Below are 22,949 nucleotides of genomic sequence, written 5' to 3' on the forward strand. Positions count from 1 at the left end.
CTTCAAGGGTTTCCATCCTACGCCATGCTGAGCTACTGAGTAGGAGCTACCCCCTTCACATGGGGCTTGAGCTCTTTGATGGGCCACAGCCCCTATGCTGGGCTGCTCACATCTAAATCACCTGCCTGGCCCCTGACACCAACCTCAGCAGGCTTAAGTAGCAACCTCAACACACATGATATTAACGTAGAAAGGATGAATGTGCCTAATTCTCTTCCATAGGAGTTAGCCCTGAGGAGGAAAAATGCAATTTGAGGGCTTCTCCTTTTAGATTCTTAATTGAACTCATTGAGCTTCATCAGGCTTCCATACGAAAATACCAGGGAACTCCAGTGCATTATTCTGATATAATCCCATCAGTTCATTTGCTAGAAGAAACGATAGCCCTAAATTGGTAGCCATGAGTGGTATTAAACTTCCAACATCTCCCATCAGTGAAACAGGGCTTCCATGCCTCTCACTGAATGGTTTTCAGTGGTACTACAGATGCCAATCACCCCCAGCCTCTCTCTGTTTTCTTACTTTGATAAATATCAGTTCTTTGGTTTATAGGAAAATAATTAGAGTCCCCATGTTAACTGCCAGGGAACAGTTGAAAACAAACAAAAAGAGGCCGAACACCAACATCCACTTGGTTTTTTGTTTATTATAAAACGCTGTAACTTCCCAAGGCTGGTTCAGATAAATACGTTTTGCCCAAGTTCAGGGGCTGCTGTTTTTCCTTGCTTCATGAAATTATCAATGGGCAGGCCTTTGATCTTCCTGACCCAGGCAGCTCTGCTGGCTTTTTCCGGATCAACCCCTCCAGCCGGCTTTATGGCCTGAAACTCCTTCATCTTGGCCTCCTCGTACTCTTTCTCCTCCTTCACAGTCAGCAGCATGAACTCTGTGTTCACTCTGAAGGGGTCGAGGGCCGTGTAGAAGCGGGGCCAATCTCTCTTGGCAGCCTGGGCCGTCGTGCCCATCGGCGGAGCCAGCACGCGGTTTGGTTGGATGACCTGTGTGCTGGTTAAGGGGCTGAAGCTGCGCACTGCCCCATCAGTTGAACTGGTTGGCGGGTCTTCAGCCTTTAAGCTGCCAGAGAACCTGGGGCAGATAAGCACCGGCTGGGGGATGGCAGACTGGACTCTGGGGCTGTGCACAGAGTTCTTCAGGTTAAGCTGAAGCTTCTGGATTTCAAGAGGAATACTGGTTTGTTTCACGTCTATGGGAGGGTTGCTCAATCTCAACCGATCGACCGCATGTTGGACCGATCGTCCCTTCAAACTCAGGACCTTCCTTGGGTATGAAATGGAAGGTCCCCAGGCATCGATGACCTGGGTTTGGGGCCTCCGGGGATAGGCAAACTCCCCAGAATTATGGGCTTTCTGCAGGGCATTCACAGTCAGGAGGAACTGGTCAGGTGACATAGGGATGCACCAGGACTTCTTCTTTGAGCAATTGATCAAGTCTCCCAAAGTTCCCAGTTGTCCTTGTTTTGGTATTTTCTCCACATCATCTGCTTTTTAAAAAAAAGAAAAGAAAAACAAACCAGTGTTCCATGAAAACCATTAAGTACTTACGTATGAAAGTTAAATCCATTCCAACTGCTATTCAGACTATGGTCTTTGTTACCCAATGGACGTGCTGCCATCATGTGAGCAAAAATCCTCTATGAGACGAGAAATTACAAAATATTTAACACACGTTTTTAACAAATATGCTAGTACTTGTGTACAAGTGTGTATGAACCTCTAGATATGCATATTTTGGAAGGAACATATGTAATGCCTGTGCTCCACAAGTTCCTGAAACTTCCCTGTGGGAAGGACCTTCACACCCCATTTATAGCCTTACAGAGTTTCCGTAACACACCTATATTTTTAAATAAAACCTGGATGGCAAAGCTTGATTTCCACTTTATTCATCAAAATTGACTCCAAATGATCTTTGGATGTTTCTCAAAATCAAAACTGCCTTCAAAAAACATGCCACCCCTGCAAAACTGAAACTATCCAATGGCCAAAAGGCAGTTTCTGAACAGGAGTTCCCTAAATGTTTTGAACATTTCGTAGGTCCAAAAGCCACTGACAAGGACAAGAGATTCATTCTGGAACGCTACTTTAGGGTCAAGGCCTCCAAGATGCCTAAGGCCCTTGAGTTAGCAACGATGTCTTCACAGGTGAGCAAATTTACCATGTCTCTCATTTGGGCTTTTGAATCCCTGCAATACCTCACAGACACACTGAAAACATTATCCTCCTTTTACAAAAGGCATAGCTGAACCATGAAAAGGAGAAGGCATTTGTCTAGTCTGACCTAGCAAGTAGAATCTGCACCTCAAACTGCACCAATAAAACTAGCAAAGAAAATGCAACAGCGTATTGATTTCACAATTTTATAACAGGGTATAATTTTCCTTGACCAAGTAGGTCTTATCTAAGTGAAATTAAGATGTCAAAGTCTTCCCCGTGCTTCGTCCAATTCCAGAATACACTACTCTGTGTGTGTGAGAGAGAGACAAAACACAGTTATTCTCCTTCTATTAAAAGGAATTGTGATGGGCTCATTGTTCAGTAACTTGTCTTTTTTTCATATAATAATATATTATGGATCTCTTTCCAAGTCAAAAATGGGGCTCCATGGGCTTCCCTGGTGGCACAGTGGTTGAGAGTCCGCCTGCCGATGCAGGGGACGCGGGTTCGTGCCCCGGTCCGGGAAGATCCCACGTGCCGCGGAGCGGCTGGGCCCGTGAGCCACGGCCGCTGAGCCTGCGCGTCCGGAGCCTGTGCTCCGCAGCGGGAGAGGCCACAACTGTGAGAGGCCCGCGTACCGCAAAAAAAAAGAAAAATGGGGCTCGTCATCCATTTTTAGCTGTTGTATAAAATGCCTTTGTCATAGTATGGCTTTGTCATCACCTACTTAGTTACTTAGTCTGTGAGTGATCAACCTTAAAGAAACGCAAAGAGCATCTTTACTTATCATACGAGCAAAATGACGGTGGACACCCAGTGTTGGCTTGGGAGCAGTGGGAGCTCTCATGCATTGCTGGTGGGAGTGAAAAGTGACACAGCAGTTTTTAAAGACAACTATGGCGATCTCCTTCTAGCTTTTAAAATGCAATCATCCTCGTGGCTCAGCGATGCCACGCCTAGGACTTTACCCCGCAGGTATAGCTATACAGGTACACAGAGACAGGTATATGCAAGGATGCCCATTGTTATTACAGACCTCACAAAACTCAATTGTTTTACCCTCACCTTGAAGCTAGTCTCTGCAGGGAGTCTGATTCAAAGAAACACTATTATATTAGCCAAAAATATTTGAAAGGCCTTTTAAATCTTTATCAGAGTCTCTCAAAAACAACAAAGGGACACCTGATTCATGGTAACTCTTCTCCAAAGCCCCTCCCCGCCTATCTCCCTGACCCCCTTATCTCACATGTAGAGCACCCCCCAATCCAGCTCCTCCCCCGTGAAACCCCCTAAAATGCCTCTGCAATCAGCCCCACTGCCTCTTCTCCCTTCCGCTGTGCCCATTACTCAGATTGATGACACAACAGTCCAAGAAGTAAGGAGGCTGACTGTGAGTCCAAAACCAGAGGCTCAGCTCTTGAGAAAGGCACTCGCTCTGTGTGGCCTCAAGTCAGTAAGGGGACGATTAGGGAAAACCCACCACTCTTAGGAGAAGCTGGGCATTTTATCCGTTCAGAATGCAAGCAAACTGATTGATCAACCTGCTGAAAACTCAGACTGAACAAAGAGAGAGAGAGAGAGAGAGAGAGAGAGAGAGATTGACTCTTGCCACATGAATTCAGAATAAAGGATCACCGCTCTTCTTATCTCCGGCGAGGGGTTCTGCTCCCAAACTCTCTTGCTCGGTGCCCGTGCCATTTGCTTCCCTAGAAGTCGGTCTCTTCCTGCCATCTCTTCGGGGTGACTTTGGCTTTCCTTGACTTCGAGGTGCCTCCGTTAACACTCCTAAATTAAGGTTGAGGAGGAAACTGTAGTAATTATGTGATTCAATTTGGTATGAATACTGGGGGCGTAGCTGATAATTCAACTGATTTTCACCCAAATGATCACTTTACTGTTTGTTGCTTCCTGTTGTCCCATGAAACTAGGCAATCACCTGGAGCCGAAGGTCCATCTAGATCACCTCCTGACGCCCCCCTCCTACCCCCGTTTCCTACTGATTATCAAGCTTTATGCATCATCTGAAATTCTCGGTCCTCTGTCCTAACTGACCGTTTGTGGTGTAATACTCTTGGAGGTGATCTATTGATCTAGGATTTTCCAGGTACGCATGTTATCAGTCAGAGGTCTACAGAGAATATGTTCCGCAGAGGACGTTTTCCTGCAGTAGAGTATATCTTGTCTGTGTCCTAAGGAAATAGTCATGTACTATATGCTTGGATCAGGGGCAAGGGGGAGGATGCTGGTTGTCTGGTTTTTGTTTTAATGGCAAGTATGAAGGGCTAGTGTCATCTACTGCAGAAAGATTCTAATAAGTCTGAAAACTTAGGCCTTGAAAATCAGGAGATCCCCTTGAGCTGGCTAACAAATTGTCACATCAAAGAGAATGACATACAGGTTGGGATTTATATCATCAAGAAACCATTGACCAAAATATTCCACAGAGAAACTGGTCCTGGAAGCCCCTCACCTGCTCCCCTGGGTACCACTGGGGCTGCCTGGGATTCGGTTCTTACCTGTAGGTAACCTGGATGCCCTCAGAACTGGGGACCTGTGAGATTTGCTGAACAGGGACTCCTGGGCCGTGTGTTTGCTAGGTATGGATTCCTGAGGGCTGTGAATCTGAGTGCTCGACTTGGAGAGAACTTCTGCGAGGCCGTTTTCTTCCCTGTCATCCTCTTTGTCCTTCTTCTTTTGTTTGGCCCGTTCCAGGGAGTACTGCCACTTGATATTCTCGAACTGGAACATGAGGATGTTGCTCTCTGTGTTGATCACCATCCTGGAACCAAAGCAACAGGGTTGCCCACAAAAGGAGTGTGGAGGCTGCCACTGCCCGGCTTCCAAATATGCATTTGGACTACTGTCCCATCCGATCCTGAGGCCAAGGGATCAGTGCCCGGGAAATGACCGCACAGACAGGGTGGTGTAGGTTGTTGCAAGGTCTACGGGCGGAGAAAGGTGGCAGGCTGTGCAGCAGGGGTCGTTAGCTCTGTAGCCGTTTTCTTTAGAAATTAGATGTGAACAAGGCACACACGTCCTGATTACTTCGCTTCTCGGATTACAATATTTTTTTAATGAATTTCCATTCCTGGAGTGAGTGCCAAGAACCTGGGGTGCCCGAGTCAGAAGGCTTAGCTACTCTGCACACAGATGTCTTCAAGTTCACTCCTTTTTTCTTAAGCACAGCATCCAAATGCCATGGCTCTACTGCCGTGATGGGATGGGCAAAACTCTAATGGGGGAGGCCTTCAAACCCTCGCTGACCCTCCAGCCCCACCCCCTTCAAGCCATCGCTCTGGGTGTCTGTGCACGCTCTACGTTCAGACAGAACATTTGTACTTTGTAAAGCAGGAGGATTTCTGTCTTCCCTAATCCCCACTCTCATGCCACTAGAGAAAAAAAGGGTTCTAACCCCGGGGTCCCCACCATCGCCTGCTACCCACCCACTGTTCCTGGGGTTCACAGCGGTTACAGGGCATTGCTTTCCCTCCCCCACCTCTGCTCCTAGGTCTCCCATAACCATAAACAAGAAATGTAAATGCTATGTGTGGGCTCCTTTCTGCGCCAAAAGCCTGCCATTTTAAGACTGTCACTGTTAGCGTAAACTCTCCCTAAAAGTGACTCGTTACGGTTGGAAGCACTGGAAGGGAACTTGGGGAATCGTTCCAACTACGAATCTCTTTCAGACATATTTTTGCTCAAGCTGACGTCTCTCTTCGGATGTCATGATTAAGAAAAGGTCAAAGGTGACCTTTTTTTATAGCCTTCTGACTTCGTAACTGAAAACCATTAATTTATTGAGCCTTAGTATACTAGCACCCCCCTGCTTTAAGCAAGGAGGACTAATCATTAGGAGGAAGGCAATGTGGTTCGAAGCGATTAAGTGATGTCTTAAGTGAGGCTGTGATAGAATTTAAAAGTTAAGTCTAGTTGGGTATTTTCACATAATATCACCCTGAACCTAGCGTCTAACGACACAGTATTATATACAATTAGTGTCGTCATGGTTCTGCTTTCTGTAAACTCATCTGCTCAGTTCTGCCCCACTGGACACTGGGCCGCCTGCCAATGCCACTCCCGCCCTCCTGCACGTCACTCTGCATCAGAAGCGAGACACAGAGAGCTGGGAAGCTCTCAGGCTGGACGTGGGATCAGGGGCTGCAGGCTGGCAGAACCTCGGTCCCCACGGCAGAGCTGTATTGAGCCCATTGCGTGACTGGATCAGACACCCAGAACGAATGAAGAGTAGTGTGGTCGCTGATTGCTAAGTTCTGTGTGAAGTCCCATGAGTCCCCCATGAGCCTATTACTGCAGCCAAGACTGGAGGGGAGCACGGCCCACTCTCTCCTGCTGCCAGCAAATCCGGGGCCGGTGTCCCATAGGAGGAAAAATCATCATCCAAACAGAAATGCTCAGGGCTCTGACCTACCACCCACCTGTTGCCCTGAATAAAGAAGGACAGCACAGGATAACCTCTGCCATTGGCTTTCATCACCTTCAGACAGTTCCCATTTAGGAAATTGTAAATGCGGATCTTGCCATCTGCACAGGCACTGATGACCCGGAGGAAGAGAAGGGCCACGTGGAGAACCTCCCTGGAAGGGAACAGAGCAATGGGCAGTACCCACCTTCTGGCAAACTGTGTGGGTGTGTCTGGAGTTGGGGCATTTCAGGTACTGTTGGGAGGCAGGGGTCGTGACTGTCCTTGAAACGATGTTTGCCATCATTTTATGATTCTGGATGTAAACCATTAACCCTCAAGACACAGATGGAATCTCCCACCCTATTGTGTTATTTTTCCTGCAATTTGGTCACAGTGTCACAAGGTGGCAAAACAAAAAAGCTTAAGTCACAGATTCTTTTTTTTTTTTTTTGATCTGATACAGAGATGACCATGCTTCTCTCTTACAATTTGATTCCTAGCTAATACTTCTCATGCTGAGAAGTATTTAACGTTTTGAATCTTTCTAAAAGTAGCATTGTTATATAAAGAAAGAAAGAAAAAACAAGGGAAGATGATCACCTTTATAAGAAGCAAAAACCTGGTATTTGAGCAGTTTCTTTTGGTTCTTAAATTAGTGGCTTTAATTCTTTCAGTGAAGCATCCTTAAGGAAAATTGTACCCAGGGGTGAGATTTTTGAGCTCCCTTTTGTGACAACCAGCAGGAAAAGAGAGGGGATCAGGAGAAGACTTAGGTAGATGCCTCCAACAAAATTCTCCCTACAACAGCTGGCTCCAACTTGGGCTCCAGGTAAGTTGGAGTATTCAATTCTGAGAAGTGTAATTACCCCATTGCTGTTAATGCTACTGAAAAATGGACCTTGAGGCCACCAGTGCCACCAATTTCTTAGATCTTATATGTAAAGCAGATCCACTGATCCCTGCCATCTCTACCCATCCAAGTCCATCCATGGCCTCGCTCATGTGCTACCTTCTCCATAAAACCATCCCTTACCTTCATTCTCCTCTCATTCCACTCACATACACAAACTTCGGGTATATTGTCAGAACCTCTTGGGCACAGTCCACATCTTATCCATCTTTGCACACCCAGCACAGTGCCTAGCCCCATAGCAGGCCCTCAATAAATACTTGTTAGAAAAGTGAATGTTGACTCACGTTTCAGTGTATGATTGTTGCTACAATACGTTAAAAGAATGACATCCACCCCACACCATTTGGCCTTGGTCGGATCCCAGAGCCAATATTAAGACTTTTCAAGGCCCCAACAACTAACAAAACAGAAATAGCAAAGACCTTGAAAGACAGGAGATACTCAAAAAGCAGCAAAGACGCCAATGTGGTTTGAATCCCACCTCACATGATGAATGGATGGATAGATAGATAGATAGATCAATCTAAGGTATAAAATAAGTATAAGAAAGTCCAACAAAGTTCCAGTTTTTTCTTAAGATGGAAATACAACAACTATATTGATGCACCTCGGTCCACCTGTGGGGGAATCCAGCACTAGGAGAGATGCCTCGTGATAGAAGGGTTGCCTCTTTGTGTATCTCTTTGGATCTTGCTGAGCTAAGCCTACACTTCTCATGGGTTCCTGTGACATTTGGTGGTTCAACCTATACCATTATAGCCTGGTGATTAAAAGCACAGGCTTTGGGATCAGAAAACCTGGGATCAAAACCTGATCCTACCTTTTATTGACTATATAACCTTGAGAAAATAACTTAACCTCTCAGTTTTCAGTTTTCTATTCCATGAAAAGGGGGAACTGCCTCAGAGGATTGCTGTCAGGATTAAATCAATCAAGGTATTTTAAAAACTTAGCCCATACCTGACACAAGAGCGGTTTTCATGGTCCTGGCATAACCCAGTCTCCTTTCAGGTTTATCTCTGTTCTAAAAATAAGTTATTTGTCTCCTTCTTTGTTCCTCTTTTATCAAAAGAGACTGCAGAGGGTGATGTCAGTGAAAATGGTGGAGGAAGGAATTCCAAAATTCCATCCTTCCATAAAAGCAACGAAGAAACTGGCAAAAACTGTCAGAATCAACTATTTGGAACTCTGGAAAATAACCAAAGGCTTGCAGCAACCCAGGGAGCACTTAGACAAGAAAATGATCTTAGTCTCAGTAGGAACAGTGGTCTTTGTGGCATGTTAACTTACCCTAGTCCAATCCCAACTCCCCAGCCCAGTGGCAGCCATGAAAATGTCAATAACAGCCCGCATTCCTGGTACTGGAGGAAACAGAACAGATCTCATTCACAATGAATTATCTGACCTGTCTGGTGGCTTCCTGGGAGACTGGCTCAAAAAACTTGTCATTATTTCATCTTACCAGGAACTTATCCAGTGCTAAAACTACTACCTGGGGAGGGCAGGGGTGGGGGGAATGTTTTGTCTAAAACATAGGCAAATATTTTAGTCATGGTTGCCTAAGGCAATAGATATCTGCTGGGGCAAACAATACACTAACCAAGAAGCTTTGGAGGAAAAACTGAGGAATGAAATGTCTGTAAGGGCTGTGAAAAGCTCAGATGTATTTCTGGGACTCTATCTGGCCACATACACGCCCAGGGCTGTGCACATGCTTGGGGGAGACTTGAAAAAGCCCTAAGCTCTCACTCTTGAATGACCTTGATGGTCTGCACAAGCAGGAAATGAGGGCTAAGGCAGAGTTGTAAACTGTCCGGCTGAGTGTTGAAGGCTTCCCTCAACAGGCACACAGAGCCCCTTGGCAAAGAATGGGGGGTATTTTGTTTCCAGGTGTTCCAATAAATCTCTTTCCAGTCATGAGCACACCACCAAGGTAATAAAAGAGACTTCAGTGGCCAAACAAGACAAAGAATACAGACTCACTAAACAAACAAACAATAAAAACTACAACAAACAACTAGAAAAATAAAAAGAAAGAAAGAAACCCGGGGCATGGGGGAGAATTTGATTTCCCGAGTTGTCATATTAAAATATTCAGAATGTACAGCTTTCAGCAAAAAAGTTGTAAAGTGTAAAAAGACACTAGAGGATATGGCCCATAAACAGGGAAAAAAGTAATTGATAAAAACTGTGCATAAGGAAGCCCAATGGTTGCACTTTCTAGACAAAGACTTTAAATCATCTATTTTAAATGTGTTCAAAGAGCTAAGGAAAACCATGCCCACAAAACTAAAGGCAAGTATAAGAATGGTGTCTCACCAAATAAAGAATATCAATAAAGAATTAGAAATTATAAAAGAATCCAAACAGAAATTCTGGAGTTGAAGAACTATACTAACTGAAATGAAAATTCACTAGAGGGGCTGAACAGAAGATTCAAGCAGGCAGAAGAAGGAAAGCATTTGAAGAGAGGTCAATTGAGACTATATAGTCTAAAGAACAGAAAGAAAGGAGAATGAAGAAAAATGAACAGAACCTCCAAAGTCTGTGTGACATCATCAAACATCAACATAAGCATAACAGGATTCCCAGAAAAAGAGGAGAGAAAGGAGCAGAAAGAATATTTGAATAATGGCCCAAAACTTTCCAAACATGATGAAAAACATTAATCTACACATTCCAGAACCTCAACTCTAACTAGGATAGACTCAAAAAGATCCACACCTAGACATATTATAATCAAACTGTAAGCAGTAAGAGAAGGGCAGCTCATAACATAAAAAGGATCCTCAATAACATTAATAACTGACTTCTCATCAGAAGCTAGAAGGCTATAGAATGACCTACTCAAAGTGCTGAAAGGGTAAAAAAAATAACTGTAAACCCAGTATTCTATATCCATCAAAACCATTCTCAAAAATGGAGAAATTGGGCTTCCCTGGTGGCGCAGTGGTTGAGAATCTGCCTGCCAAGGCAGGGGACACAGGTTCGAGCCCTGGTCTGGGAAGGTCCCACATGCCGCGGAACAACTAGTCCCGTGAGCCACAATTACTGAGCCTGCGCATCTGGAGCCTGTGCTCCGCAACAGGAGAGGCCGCGATAGTGAGAGGCCCGCGCACCGCGATGAAGAGTGGACCCCGCTCGCTGCAACTAGAGAAAGCCTTCGCACAGAAACGAAGACCCAACACAGCCATAAATAAACAAATTAATTAATTTAAAAAAAATTTAAAAATGGAGAAATTAAGAAATTCCGAAATAAACAAAAACTGAAAGTTCATCACTAGCAGACCTACCTAATAAGAAATGGTACATGGAGTCCTTCAGGTTGAACTGAAAGGACACTAGACAGTAATTCAAATCCACATGAAGAAATAAAGAGCATCAGTAAAGGTAACTATCAATACAACTACCTAGGAAAATCTAAAACAGAGCATAAATGTATTTTTTAATTTATAACTCTTTTTTTCATCTCATTTAAAAGACAACTGCATAAAACAATAATTATAAGTCTATGATAATGGACACATAGGATATAAAGATTTAATTTGTTTACAAAAAGAGTATAAAAGAGGGGGGAAAGGAGTTGTATAGGAGCAGTTTTTGTATACTATTGAAATTAAGTTGATATTAATGTGAACTAGATAAATGAAGACATTCATTGTAATCCCCTGGGCAACGACTAAGAAAATAATTCAAAAATATAGAAGAAAAAAAATGACAAGGGAATTAAAATGGCACACTAGAAAATATCCAAATATTCACTTAATATCCAAAAAGACCATAATAGAAGACTTGAGAAACAAAAAAATACAAAAGATTATATAGAAAATAGCAAAATGGTATAGTTAAGTCCATTCTATACTTAATGTAAATGGGCTAACTCTTCAATTAAAAGGCAGACATTGGAAAAAGGATTAAAAACATGATCCAACGATATGCTGTCTACAAGAGACTCAATTGTAGATTCAAAGACACAAATAAAGGTGAAAGAATGGAAAAAGATACTCCATACCAAAGAAGCTCCAGAGTAGCTACACTAATATCATACAAAATAGACTTTTAGACAAAATTGCTAATGAGACCAAAAAAGAACATTATATAATGATAAAAGGGTGAACTTACCAAGCAGATATAACAATTATAAATGCATCTTCACCTAAGAGCCCCAAAATATGCTATGCAAAACTCACAGAATTAAAGGGAGAAATAGAAAACTCAATAATCGTAGATGGAGACTTCAATGCAACACTTTAAAAAATGGAAAGAACAGAAAATCAGCAAGAAAACACAAGCCATAAACAACATTATAAACTATATGTAGACCTAACACACATACACTGAGCATTCCACCAACAACAGCATACACATTCATACCAGTGCACATGAAGCATTCTCCAGGGTGGACCATACATTAGGCCATAAAATGTGTCAGTAAATTTTGAAAGATGGAAATTATATAAAGTATGTTCTCCAACTGCAATGAAATTAAATTAGAAATGAGTAACAGAAGGAAATTTGGGGAATTCATAAATATGTATGGAAATTAAACAACATGCTCTTAAATAACCACTGGGGGAAAGAAGAATTTAGAAAGGAAATTAGAAAATACTTTGAGATAAATTAAAATAAAAACACGACATATCAAAACTTATGGGATGCAGCCTATAGCAGTGTTCAGAGGGAAATTTATAGCAGTAAATACTCACATTTCTCCAATCAATAACCTAACCTTTCACCTTAAGAAACTAAAAAAAAGGGTCAAACTAAACCCAAAGCAAGCAGAAGGAAGGAAAATATAGAGCAGAAATCAATGAAAAGAGAATTGAAAAACAATAGAGAAAATTAATAAAATGAAAAGTTTGTTCTTTGAAAAGATCAACAAACCTTTAGCTAGAAATTGTCAAATCTTTGCTTAGACTGACCAATAAAATAAGAAATAAAAGTCAAATTACTAAAATCAGAAATGAAACAGAGGACATTACTACTGACTAATGGAAATATTCTGTAATTAGATAGTGGTAATGGTTGCACAACATTATGGATATACTAAAAACCACTGAATTGTATGCTACAAAATGGTAAGTTTTATGTAATGTGAATTATATCTTAATTTTAAAATTGCAAAAAAATATATTGGTACAATACTAGCTATGGAAAAGACATTAAAGAATAAGGGTTTTTAAAAAAAAAGACACTCCAGGGTACAGAAGCTTTTCTAAGGATCATCATTTTTGTCAGCCCTACTTTGCATCCTCTAATTTCATTCCTCATAACCATTCTCTCCTACACTGTATACAGAATCTTAATTTTGGATTAAAAAAAAATGTTGGACCAAGAGAACAGAAAGGAGCCCTCTTTCTCTGGTCCTTCTTCCATGAAGGACAGAGAGCAAATATATGTTTTTTCATCCATGTCATATTCTAAAGATGGGTATCAGTGCATCATTAGAACCCTCCAGGAAGGCAATCTGTCAAATTAGTCCTCATTATCAATCAGTTGGAAATACTTATTAAGCACTTACATATACACAGCACTACTACAGATGAGTGGGAGAAAGGGCCCTAAAAATGAGAACATTGACAATGTCCTCCAGGTGTGCTATAACTGTCTATGGATTTGCTGTAACTGTGCAAGGCATCAAGAGCCAATGTGAATGGTATGTTGGGCTGTCATTCGACGGAAGTGGGAATGGTCTAAGAAGGTCTCATAGCTGAGGAAGAGTGGGAGGCTCATAGATTGATGAAATGTTGAACATACTGCTGAGTTTGCTGGGAACAATTATTTTCCAATAAGTAAACTAAATCTTACTGAATCATGCTTGGAAGGTTTTAAAAACGCAGGGTTACAATTTTCAGGTGACATCACAAAGTTTGAGTCCCTCCTTGAGGTCAAGTTTTGACAGTCCAGATGATATGCTGAGAAGCTTACTGATAATCACCCAAGGGTTGGGTAAATCACTGAACACTGGCCTTTCCTGACACCCACCTGTCAACAATGCAGTCATACACGCCAGAGAGAGAACATACACATAAACGCCCATATCCCCCTCCACCGCCCACAAAGCCAGTCTGCCTGTTCAAGAGGTTCCTGTGAGGGTACAAGGAAATATAGGGCCATATTTCACTAAATAACTATCCCGTGATAGATCCTCCTGGAAGGCCCATTTACTCTTTCAATCGATTGGGACAGCACTTAGTTTCCTGGTATTTCTTATAATGCACTCAGGGGAAGAAGCATTATTCATGCAGTACAGAAGGGGCATAGAGCAGCCTGTAAAACCCATGACCGTGGCAGAACCATTAACTGATCACAATCCCCTTTCAAATAAGCTTAGATGTGACCTCAGAGTACTTCTTAACTGGCTCCAAGCAGCCACCATCACTAAACTGGGATTGGAAGTGTACAATGAAATCCATTTGCTGTCCTGGAATAGAATCAAGCCCGCAGGCTTTAAGGGAGCTCCTTCTTTAAGCCCTTGGTTATTTTTAAACCTTTGGCACTTGGATAATTTGATGCTTTTGTGAACACGTAATTCCAAGATTTTAAGCTTAGTGGGGCTGGCATTATTTGGGGGACAGTTCTGCCAATATTCCTAAGTTTGGTAGGTAACAGATACAAATTTATCCCATGTGCCGTAAGTGTAAAGTTCCAATAACCTCTCAAAATCCACATTTAGTATTATTTCTTAAGAGAAATAAGGGAGGACAGGAGAGGGGGTGGTCGTAGTGGACGACACGCAGAAGAAGAGGGAGCAGAGACGGACGAGGAGCAGAGGCAACAGGTGGTCAGCAGAGGGGACCGATCTGCCGAAGAGCGAAGTCTGGGCTCTGGCAGGAAACAGCGGGGCAGGAGCTGGGTCCCGGTTTCCTTGGCACCTACTTTGGATGCTTGAAGGCCATGAGGCACCGCTCGTACTTTCCCACCATGCTCCAGGCCATCACCAGGCCGTCAGCGCTTCCCGACAGGAGATGCCACTGGTCGAAGCACAGACACTTCACAGCTCCCTCATGGCCATTGAGTGTCTGCAAGAAAAGATGCCTCTGTTTTCAGTCCGTCTTCAACTCAGACTGTGACTCCTCAAAGGCCAGAGCTGGAGGCTTCTCGAGATGAATCCCAAAGCCACGCTCCACCAATCCGTGGCCACCACCACTTAGCATTTATCTGAGCTGACCGCGCCTTTGCTCTGATGAAGCCAGCGGACTCCATGCCCCCCGCTCTCCGGAGCTCTCTCCCGAGTTAAGGAGGAAGGTGAGCAGGGCGAGGCCTTGCTCCCGGCGGGTCTGCGGCGGGGCAGGCCCCACCTTCCTAGAGTGCCAGAGAGGGCCACGATTTACCTTCCTCTGCTGCCAGAAGGGCAAGGCTCAGGTGTTCCGTCCCCAGCTCCTTGCCAGGACCCGGAGGCAGCTGGGCTTCTCTGTGCCTGCAACTGCTGGGCAGACCACAGTGACGACACCACTGGTGGCAAGAGCCTGCCAGCCAGGTCAGTGTTTCTCACCGTGATCCTGTGTCCCGGCACAAATGACATCTCCCCACCGCCCACCAGGGCCAGGGGGCTTCCAATCCAGCGAGAACACTTTTTGTGTGTGAACAATCACTTTCTAGACAGCCAATGTTCTCTTCTCCTGAGAGGAAGGAGGAAAACAGTTGTGGCTTTGTTCATTCCTATACCCCACACCAGAATCAGGCTGGAATGTTCCAGAAGAGGAGAAGTCACTTTACTCGTGCTGCTGTTAAAAGACCCTGAGCCCACGTACCATGCGGAGTCAGAATGCAGCCTCCGCCGCCGCCACCCACCCATGACGAGGCGGCTCACGCGGGCCTTGACCTTCTACTGGCTCAAAATGGCCCATTCTTGGGGGGCCTTCCCCTCCCCCTTTTCAGGACCACCCTCTTTAGGTGACTGCCACTCAACTGCTCCAGGGCAGTCTGGGGAGCTACCTGGAGGGGGACTGCCAGTGTCCTCCAGCCCCTCACCCCCAGTGCCCCGACCCCCCCGTCCCCACCCCTCACCTTTACCAGCTGGGCTGTGATGACGTGCCACACTTTGACCAGCCCTTTCTCACAGCTGCTCACGATGTACGTGTCATTGATCCTGGTGGCCAGGATGGGGTTTTTGTGTTTAAAGGTCTTCAGGCACTTTCCTGTCTCTATATCCCACTCTGAAAGGGAGGGAGAGAGAGGGGTAGGTGCACGGAGAGGGTGGCAGTGGAGCTCCACACCCCATCGCAGAAGCTAAGACCAGCCGAGCCCATTGTGTCAGACCCTGCAAGGCTTCACCTGGCCCGGCAGCTCCAGAGGCTGACCCACACTCCATGTACCTGCAACCCAGCGCTCCCTGAACACAGCCCTTAGGAGAGCCAGCAGCGCATGGACCTTGGCTCTGACCCTGGAACTTAGCCTCGGGGTCCGAGAGGTGGACAGCTCATCTCTGATAAGCCTCCTCAGCTCTAATAAGCCTGAAAAATGCTTCCTATGGAGTGGATTTCAGGAAAATCGTGGCAGATGTTCATGTCCTCGTTCCTCCCGGATGCTGTCCTCCTGACCCCCACCTTCTATCCCCCAAAGGAAAGAAAGCTGTTTTTCCTCATTTACATTTTAAAATAGTTCTGAATCTGACTTTTGGATTGATTTTACTTTTGCGAGACTGTCACAGCTCAGGGCAGGTCTACTGCTGCTGCTACACAGACGGCGTCAGAGCCACTGTACCCCACACTGTAAGTGTTGGGTGGGTCTGTGTCCCTGGGTGGGTGGGAGAGCCGAGCTTAAAGGAAGAGGCTGAAAGCAGGCACCACGATTTCAGGGGGGTGAGGGCGTTAAAGCCCCCGAAGAACCTTCCTCCTCGCGTAACAGAACGCGTACGCTAGGCCCGGAGAGTAACCATAGCTGGCATCCACGCTGCGCTGGCTGTGAGCCAGACGCCACTCAAAGTGCCTGACAGGCATTAACTCATCTTCACAAGGCAGAGCGATTACTATGCCTCACTGTACGGGTGGGGAAACTGAGGCCCAGAGAGGTTCTGTAACCTGCTCAAGGTCACACAGGCGGTGAGCAGATTGAGCTGCGATTCAAACCCAGGGCGTCTGGGTCCACAGGCCACGCTCCTAACCACTAACCAGAACTATGTGAATACACTTCTCTACACTTGTTTTTAAATATATATTGGCCCTTTTATCAAATGAGGAGTGGGAAAATTGAAAGATGAATTAAAGGAGTTATTGGTAAGGTGTCCTGACTTAAAGAATTTTTAAAGTGTGGGCGGGGGGGTACCCTTCAGGTCTCTCATTGTCTCCTTTTTGTTCTATTTTGGTAACCCAGGAAGGTGGGAAGAGCCCAAGCAGGCTGGCTGGTAGCTGGGGCCAGGATTAGGCTGGAGTGAGAGACCTTCGGATACTTTTTTCATTGTGTATTTTGCACGTTAATTTTGACTTTTAAAGTATTGCATTAAAATAACCATCTTGATCACTGAGTTTTTTTTTCTATCCCCTTAAATTTTGCACCAGAGGTGAGGGCCTAACTCCCCTTGCCCTATAGCCCTGCTGGCGGCCCACAGGACTCTCTCAGGTGAGTGGGAGGTCACATCCACCCTTCCATCTTCAGAGCCTCATCCTTCATCCTTTCTGCTCCACCCCTCAAAGCAATCACGGCAATGAGACGCTCAGTCAGTTGGGGAGGGCAAAGAGGTAGGGAGTAAGGCTTCCCAGGCAGCTCTGAGCATCCGTGTGTGTCCCACCAGCCCACTGTCCCTTTCCCGTCACTTTCCTCCACCCACACCTAACATGCTGTGGGTTCCTGAGGCCCTGGCTTCTCTTCTCTTTCACTCTTTCCTCCTGCTCTGCGAAGGAAATCCCACCCACATCCGGGGCTTCCCCCTTTCACTGTTACTTGGTAACCACCAAGCTGACCCATCTGGGGCTGCATCCACCTCCTGCTGCCCTCCCCCGGATGTCCGCGGTAATCCCACGCTCAACGTGTTAGCTTCCCATTGCTGTTGTAACAGATTACCACCTGCTTCGTGTCTGAAAACAACAAATGGATTATCTTACAGACGTTCGGCACGACTTCGCAAGGCTAAAATCAAGACGTCAATAGGGCTGTGTGCGTGTATGGAGGCTCTGGGGGGTGGGCGGGAAGGAACCCATTTCCTTGCCTCTTCCACCTTCTAGGAGTCACCCACATTCCGTGGCTCACGACCCCCTTCCTCCATCTCCAAAGCCAGCAACACTGTATCTCTCTGACCACTCTTCATAGTCATGACTCCCTTTGATCACAGGTAAGAAAATGTCTGTTTTTATAGATCCACGTGATCACCCATGGGCCCACACCAACAACCCGGGAGCGTCTTCCCATTTTAAGGTCCTTAACTTCAGTACCTCTGCAAAGTCCCTTCTGCCATGCGAGGCACAAGATGACACAGACGCCGGTGTCTGGGATTAGAACGTGACCATCTCTGGTCGGCCATCCTCCTGCCTGCCACACTCAACGTGTCCAAAATGGAAGCCTTCACCCCCTCCTGCTTCCCTCCCCCACCCAACTCTTCCTCTGAAGCCCCGTTTCCATCAGCCGTACTTCCAGATACTCAGAGGCCTGCGTTATAAAGTCTGGCCTCACCCTTTGCCCTCCTCTCTCCCTTTTCATCTCCAGCTAGTGTTGAAGTCCCGCCAGTTCTCCTTCTAGAAGTCTCCCTTCTCTTTGTACCATCTCGTGTAAACTCGCATCCATCTGTTGTCTTCACACTTGCCTGTTCTCGGATATTCTGAAGACATCACAGGTTCTCTAGACTGAGTAAGTCCCTTAACTTGCCCGCTGTCCCCCGGAGTCACCACCTCTCCAAATCCTTCTTCCACGATATCACCAGATCAATCTTTCTCGAATACACATTTCATCATATCAATCCTCAGCTTAAAACGCATCTACCGGCCCCCACGTCTTATAGAATAAAGTTCAATTGCCAACCACGACGCAGAAGGCCCTTGACTATCTGGCCCCAGACAAACGTATCCGCCTGATCTCCAACACCACACGCTGCAGCCCAGCTGTACAGAGCAAAGGGAAATTCCCCAAATTCTTCATTTTTTTCAATATTCTGTGATTTGCCTGAGGTGTTCCTTCTGCTTGGAATGCTCTACACTCTCCCTCTGCGTGTAGAACTACTCCTCAAGATCACACTCAAAAAGCACCCTGCCTGCAGTGCTTTCCCTTTTACCCTTATATCTACGGTCCCTTAGTACCCCACAAGCTCATTGGAGCACACGTTTTAGAGCCAGACAGCCCTGGGTTCAAATCCCCACCCGACTACTTAGTAGCTTTGATTTGGGGCAAGTTGTTTTTCTGAGTTGTGGATTCCTTATCTGCATCCATCCCATAGGATTCTTTTTTTTCCTCTCTCCCTCTTTTTATTCTCTTCTTTTTAAAATGGATTGTAATTTAAAATTACAGTCAACCCATAGGATTCTTGTGAGAGTTAAATAAGATAATGTATGCAAAGCACCTATCACAGTGCCTGTCTCAAGGTTAGTACTCAATGAATGGCAACTGTTATCATTCACATATTTACTAGAATCCCCCATTATATATTTCTAAGTGTGTGTCCATTAGAAGACCATGAGACTCTTGGGGAAATAAAAAGCCACGTCGGAAGGGCCATATCATAAGCGCTTTTTTCCTTACCGTCTAGCACAGCACCTGGCATTCAATCAATAGTTGTTCAGTGAATGGGCCAATGGATACATGGACGGTTGAAAGGATAAACGACCGCTCATAGAAATGAGCAAAACAAGTCCTTTGGCAACCCATGGATTTGGGGAAACTTCTTAGAGAGGTGGAGGTGTTTCTTTCTCACCTTTTACCTGGCAATCTCTTGCTCCAGATGCGAGCTTGTTCTTCCACACATCCATGCAACTGATAGTCCCCTGGTGGCCATTGAAGATGCGTTTGCAAGCCCCACTCTTCAGATCCCAGTATCTGCAGGAATCAGGCCAAAAAAAATAATAATAATAAGTTTTTGAGATTTTCTGAGGGCCCAAGGGATCAGACGGTATAGAGTTCAATAGGGAGTTGGAAGGCAGCAGAGTTTTATGACCAAGGCCTGGATCTGAATCCCAGTTGCAGGGCCTATTAGCTGTAACTTTGGGAAGGTTACTTAATTTCTGAGTAAGCTTCATTTCCCCATTGATAAAATGGAGATGATAATAATAGTAGTTACCTCACAGGGTTTTTGGGAAGAATTAAATACACTAACATAGTGACTGTCAACCGGGGTGATTTATACCCCCAGGGGTGATTTCCATCCCCTGTGACAATGTCTGCAGGCATTTTTGGTTGTCACAAGTTGGTAGGGAGGTGCTATTGGTATCTAGCATGCAAGGTCCAAGGACGCTGCTAAACATCCTACAATTCACAGGATGACCCCCCACAGGGAGAGTTTTCCAGCCCCAAATGTCAATGCTTCTGAGGTTGAGAAACTCTGCAATAATGCATGTAACACTAGAAAAATGAGCAGTGAGTAGAAAATAATTGATAACTGTTAGCTTGTATTAGGTGGAAGGGTCCCTAGAATGGTCACCAGGCTCAGAATCCGTGGCACTGATTCAGTGGTAGAGCTGACCTTCAAACAAGAACAACACAACAATTGACCCAGAGCCACTAGAATATTTTATGTGCATTTCTAAAGCATATCTAAGAGATAACGTGGGAACGTGTATGAGTCACACTGTTTTTTTGTTTGTTTGTTTTTGTCTGTTTTTTGGCCACGCAGCTTGTGGGTTCTTAGTTCCCTGACCAGGGACTGAACCGGTGCCCTTGGCAGTGAAAGCACAGAGTCCTAATCCCTGGACCGAAAGGTAATTCCCAGAGTCACACTGTTTTTTAATACGCAAACCTGCCTGAGGTCTCTCAACTATCATTAATACTAACTTCCACTTCAGCCAAATGCCTTTATGACAGTACAAAGTATCAATATAATGTCAAGATGGTGGGCTCCGGAGCCAGGCTGCCTGAGGTCCAATCCCAGGTCCATCACTTACTAGCTGTGTGATCTCGAATAAGTTACTGAATCACTCTGTACCTCAGTTTCGTCATCTGTAAATTGGGGATAATAATGGTACTTACCTCATAGTTATTATGAGACTTGGCACATAATAAATGATTAGTAAATGGTTTTTTTGGTTCTGTTTTTCTTTAGATTTGTTAGGCTTTTCCTTCTAATATTCCTAAAGGTCCTATGGCTTTACCTGCTCGTCAGAGCCTGCTCCGCACCCACAGTGCGTTCAACAATGTCCCTGGTCTGAAAAAAAAGCATTTTTTTTTAAATTTCTTTTTGGCTGTGTTGGGTCTTCGTTGCTGCACGTAGGCTTTCTCTAGTTGTGGCGAGCAGGGGCTACTCTTCGTTGTGGTGCGCAGGCTTCTCATTGCAGTGGCTTCTCTTGTTGCAGAGTACGGGCTCTAGGCCTGCGGGCTTCAGTAGTTGTGGCACGTGGGCTCAGCAGTTGTGGCTCATGGGCTGTAGAACGCAGGCTCAGTAGTTGTGGCGCACAGGCTTAGTTGCTCTGCGGCATTTGCGATCTTCATGGACCAGGGCTCGAACCTATGTCCCCTGCATTGGCAGGCGGATTCTTAACCACTGTGCCACCAGGGAAGTCCCAAAAAGCATGTTTTGAACTTCTGTTTCTAGCAACATGGCCAACCACATGTCCAGGTTGTCTTCGTAATTCATGCAGAAAAGGTATTGATATTTGAGAAACACTTTCAGAAAAATAGGAATGGAAGGGACTTCCTTGCCTTAGCAAACTTATAAAAGAAAGTCATAACGGCAAACATTATGCTTAATGGAGAAAAAACAGATGTACTCCCTTCAAAAAGGGGAAAAAGATAAAGATGGCTTTCACAGCTACTGCTTAACTGTAAGGCCAAGGCAAAGTTAGAATGAAAGAAAAAGAAAAAAGTGTAAGTTTCAGAAAAGAAGATAATATATTGCCATTATTTCCAGTTGATGAGATCATCTACATGGAAAAACCAAACCAACATACATACTTTGAGGTTAGCAGGAGAGGTTAGCAAGGTTGCTGGATACAAGATCCACCTATAAAAATCAATACCATTTCTCAATACCAGCAATAACCAACTTTAAAATATAAATGAAAATAAGATACCACTCAAAATAGCAACAAAATTATATAGTTTACAAGTATTAAATAAGACTACACAAGACTTTTATAAAGAAAAAGTTTTAAGTTCTAAGAAAGAACAAAGAAATGAATGTGTTGCCCAAATTGTTTATAAATTCAATGCAACTCCAATTGAAAGTCTAGTTAGATTTTTCAAGTCGGTAAACTTACCCTAAAAACTCAAAAAATATATACCATAGCTAAGTTATATAAAAAAAAGGAAAGTGAAATGTAAAACTTGCCCCACCATCACATATGAAAACATCAAAAATAACAACAACAACTTAAAAAAATCTTTAAAACAAAACAAAACAGGGTAGTCCCAATCAGAATCCTAGCAAGTTATTTTGCGGATATTGAAAACTCATTCTAAAGTTTATAGGAAGAAGCATGAGACCCAGAATTGCCAAAACAATATTGAAAGAGGGGAATAATGTTGGAGAACTGACACTACCTGACTTCAAGACTCACTACAAAGCTATAGTACTTAAGACAGTGTGGTATTGGTGAAAGAATAGACAAATAGATCAATGGTACAGAACAGAGAACCCAGAAACAGACCCATGTAAGTACAGTCAACTGATTGCAAAGGTAATACAATGGAGCAAAGAGAGTCTATCCAACAAATGGTTCTGGAACAACTGGACGTCCACATGAAAAAAAAAAAGAAGAAGAAAAAAGAATTTAGCCACAGACCTTACATCCTTCACAAAATTTAACTCAAAATGGATCACGGACTTAAACATAAAACACAAAACTATAATATTCTTAGATGATAACATAGAAGAAAACTATGACCTTGGGTATGGCAATGACTTTTAGATACAACACCAAAGGCATGACCCATGAAAGAAAGAATTGATAGACTGGACTCCATTAAAATTTAAAATAGCTACTCTGCAAAAGATAATGTCAAGAAAATGAGAAGACAAGGCACAGACTGGAAGAAAATATTTGCAAAAGACACATGTGATAAAGGACTATTATCCAAAACACACAAAGAACTCTCAGAACTCAACAAAAAGAAAATAAACAAACAAAACAAAAACTGGGCAGAAGAGCTAAATAGACATTTCTCCAAAGAAGACATACAAATGGCCAACAGGCACATGAAAAGATGCTCAACATCGCTAGTTATTAGAGAAATGCAAAGCAAAACCACAATCAGGTATCACCTCACACCAGTCAGAATGGCCATCATCAAAAAGTCTACAAGTAATAAATGCTGGAGAGGGTGTGGAGGACAGGGAACCTGCCTACACTGCACTTTTCCACAG

The 22,949-nt window shown here is 44.3% G+C and overlaps 1 protein-coding gene across 1 annotated transcript in view; it reads right to left on the bottom strand.

Moving 5' to 3' along the window:
• Positions 1-626: 626 nt before the first annotated feature.
• LOC115856175 (F-box/WD repeat-containing protein 10) overlaps positions 627-22,949 on the bottom strand; it is a 59,534-nt gene continuing 37,211 nt past the window's right edge. The window contains exons 15-21 of the mRNA XM_030862324.3: positions 19,350-19,471; positions 15,521-15,669; positions 14,390-14,532; positions 6,611-6,769; positions 4,691-4,953; positions 3,810-3,959; positions 627-1,501 (exon numbers count right to left, since the gene is read on the bottom strand). Of these exons, the coding sequence (XP_030718184.3) occupies positions 678-1,501; positions 3,810-3,959; positions 4,691-4,953; positions 6,611-6,769; positions 14,390-14,532; positions 15,521-15,669; positions 19,350-19,471 (1,810 nt within the window). The 3' untranslated portion in view covers positions 627-677. The remainder of the gene's footprint in view (positions 1,502-3,809; positions 3,960-4,690; positions 4,954-6,610; positions 6,770-14,389; positions 14,533-15,520; positions 15,670-19,349; positions 19,472-22,949) is intronic.

The sequence above is a fragment of the Globicephala melas genome, chromosome 20 (assembly GCF_963455315.2).
Source record: "Globicephala melas chromosome 20, mGloMel1.2, whole genome shotgun sequence".
NCBI classification, from domain to species: domain Eukaryota; kingdom Metazoa; phylum Chordata; class Mammalia; order Artiodactyla; family Delphinidae; genus Globicephala; species Globicephala melas.